Here is a 2,925-nt window from a genome sequence, read left to right on the forward strand (position 1 = left end):
GTGATCTCTCTCTTGGGCCAGCCTGAAATGCCTTTCAGCTCAGCAGGCAACTCTTCCTCACTTCAGCTCTTCTATAACAAGGGTGTGAATGATAACCTGGAATGATGTGTCAACCACCATTTCCAAGTGTTTAGGGATCCTTCTATTTGCTTTCTTTTACTGGTTTCTAATTTGATTCCATCGTGGCCAGGGAGCACACTCTGGGAGATCTCAAGTCTTCTTATTTTTTTAAATAATTTTCTTTCTTTATTTATGGCTGCATTGGGTCTTCGTTGCTGCACACGGGCTTTCTCTAATTGCGGCTAGCAGGGCCTGCTCTTCGTTGTGGTGCATGGACATCTCATTGCAATGGCTTCTCTTGAGCTCTAGGCATGTGGGCTTCAGTAATTGTGGCACGCGGGCTCAGTAGTTGTGGCTCGAGGGCTCTAGAGCACAGGCTCAGTAGTTGAGGCGCATGGGCTTAGCTGCTCGGTGGCATGTGGGGTCTTCCTCACCAGGGCTCGAACCAGTGTCCCCTGCACTGGCAGGCAGATTCTTAACCACCGCACCACCAGGGAAGTCCCTCAATTATGTTTGAATTTACTGACAATTGTCTGATGGTCAAGGAGATGGTCTAACTTGGTGAATGTTACAGAGACCCCCGGGGAAAAACCTGTACTCTGTTGTTGGTGGGCGGACTGTTCTATTTATGTCATGTAGATCTCCTTAGTTTACTGTGTTATTCAGGTCTTCTATATCCTTGCTGATTTTCTCTCTAGTAATTCTGTCACTTGCTAAGAGGGAGGTGGGTGTCAAAGGCCCCCACTATAATTACAGATCTGGTTCTTTCTGTTTTAGCTCCACCAGCTTCTGCTTCGTGTACTTTGAGGCTCTGTTGTTTGGTGAGTACGCATTTAGGATCTTTATGTCTCCCGGGTGTCCTGATCCTTTCATCATTCCGTAAGGCTTTGGCTCTTGTTCATTTTCTTTACTCTGACATCTACTGTACTGCATACTGAAGCTACAGGCACGCTTAGAAAGCGTCCTGGGTACACTTCACCTTGTATTCACTCCCAGAAGTTGTGTTGCTGTTCACCCCTCCGCCCACAAATTCTCCCCTCCAACATGTCTAATTCACCATGGAAAAAGATTTGGAAGTTTTTCGGCCCCTGCAGAAATAAGGTCGTGTCAATTCTCTTCCCCATAGGTGGATTCACTAAGGGTATTTTATTTTTAACACATTCCACTGAAACAGTGAATCAGGAGATAATCATACTAGTGGCTTGTGGGGAGGGAGGATTATGGTAATTACACTGTTAGAAACCAGCTTCCTTTGGGTTGTAATGTTTAAGGTTCTCTAGGTTTGTGTGCTGTGCCTTTTGTACATTAACTATTCCATGTTGTCTCAGGGCACACATATGAGTAAAGATCCGTCCACTGCTGATCACGCCATGATAGAGTGATTACGACCAGGCCTCAGATGAACTCCTCTGGGGAGCTGTTGCTTTTCCCATGTGGCCCGCTGTCAGGGCAATCCTGCTACTCACAACCTTGGGACTTTCCTTGTGTGGCACTGGAAGTGAAAGTAAACACAGATAGGGCACTTGACCCACAAGTGTCACTTGCTCAGTCCCCCAAACTCGGAGGGGGCATGGTGTGCTCTCTTTCTCCCACACTCCACATCCAACTGGTCAGGAAATTCTCTCGGCCCCTCTCTCAAAGTATGTCCAGAAGCCAGCCACTTCTCACCACCTCCATTACCACCACCCTGGCCAAGACACCAACATCTACCTCCTGGACTGGACTGCTGTCCAGCTGGCCCCTCTGCTTTCATCCTGGCTCCCTTACCTGTCTGTTTTCAGCCCAGCAGCAGAGCGCAAGTCACATCATTTCAGTCCTCTGCTCAACACCACATCACAATGGTTTGAAGCCCACCAACATGCTCAAAAGCCAGGAGTTCATAATGACCCTCATCAACAATAACAACAACAAAGAGGAACCTTATTGCTGACCTTTGGAGAATGCCGGGCAACCAACTCGTTTTCAGGGAAATCCAGCAATGAAAGGGAAAAGTTCACATTTTAAAGGGAGCAGTAAGGGCATGTGGTCTACATACGGTGTATAGGAAGATTCAGTCATTTGCAAGAACCCACATTCCTTCCGAAATAACGTTGCCGAGGGGAAAGGGTAAAAGGAGCTAGCTGACAGCTACTGCAGTCCCCTGGCTGACCAACTGCATCAGGTGCCTGAACAGGGCTAGAGACCTCCCTCAGCAAGGTGATTCAGACACAAGCAGTCTCAGACATCGCCTTGTCAAGTATTTGATAGAATAATCCAGTGAAACCATGTGGTCCTGGGATTTACTTTGCTGGGAGATATTTGTTAACTGATTAAATCTCCTTACTCATTAATCGATCTGTTCATATTATGTATTTCTTTATGATTCATGAAGTCTTGCTAGATTGTCTGTTTGGGGGACTATATCCATTTCTTCTAGGTTTTCCAATTTGTTGGCATACAATTATTCACAGTATTCGCTAATAATCCTTTTAATTTCTGTAGTATCAGTTGTAATGTCCCTCTTTCATTTCTGAATTTAATTATTTGAGTGTCCTCTATTTTCTGTTTCTTAGTGAGTCTAACTTAGGGTTTCTTAATTTTGTGTAGCTTTAACAAAAACCCAACTCTTAGTTTCATTTACTTTTCTTCTATTGCTGTTGGGTTTTTTCTCTATTTCATTTATCTCTGCTCTTATATATCTCCTTCCTTCTGCTAGCTTTGGCTTTAGTTTTTTCTTCTGTTTCTAATTTCTTGAGCTGTAAAATTAGGCTGTTGATTTGAGATCTTTTGTCTTTTCAATGTACACATTTAAAGCTATAAACTTCCTTCTTAACACACCTTTGCTGCATCCCTTAAGTTTTGGTATGATGGACTTTCCTTTTAATT

General features: G+C 44.3%; 1 protein-coding gene across 1 annotated transcript in view; it reads right to left on the minus strand.

Annotated features, from left to right (window-relative positions):
- The window catches only part of LOC309796242 (nuclear RNA export factor 2-like), a gene marked incomplete at its 5' end in the record, with an annotated part of 45,885 nt that extends 44,892 nt beyond the window's left edge, over positions 1-993 (minus strand). The window contains one exon of the mRNA XM_082609288.1: positions 815-993. Coding sequence (XP_082465414.1) covers positions 815-993 — 179 coding nt within the window. The remainder of the gene's footprint in view (positions 1-814) is intronic.
- Between the last annotated feature and the right edge of the window lie 1,932 nt (positions 994-2,925).

The sequence above is a fragment of the Mesoplodon mirus genome, assembly GCF_964341445.2.
Source record: "Mesoplodon mirus genome assembly, chromosome: X".
Classification (NCBI taxonomy): Eukaryota; Metazoa; Chordata; class Mammalia; order Artiodactyla; family Ziphiidae; genus Mesoplodon; species Mesoplodon mirus.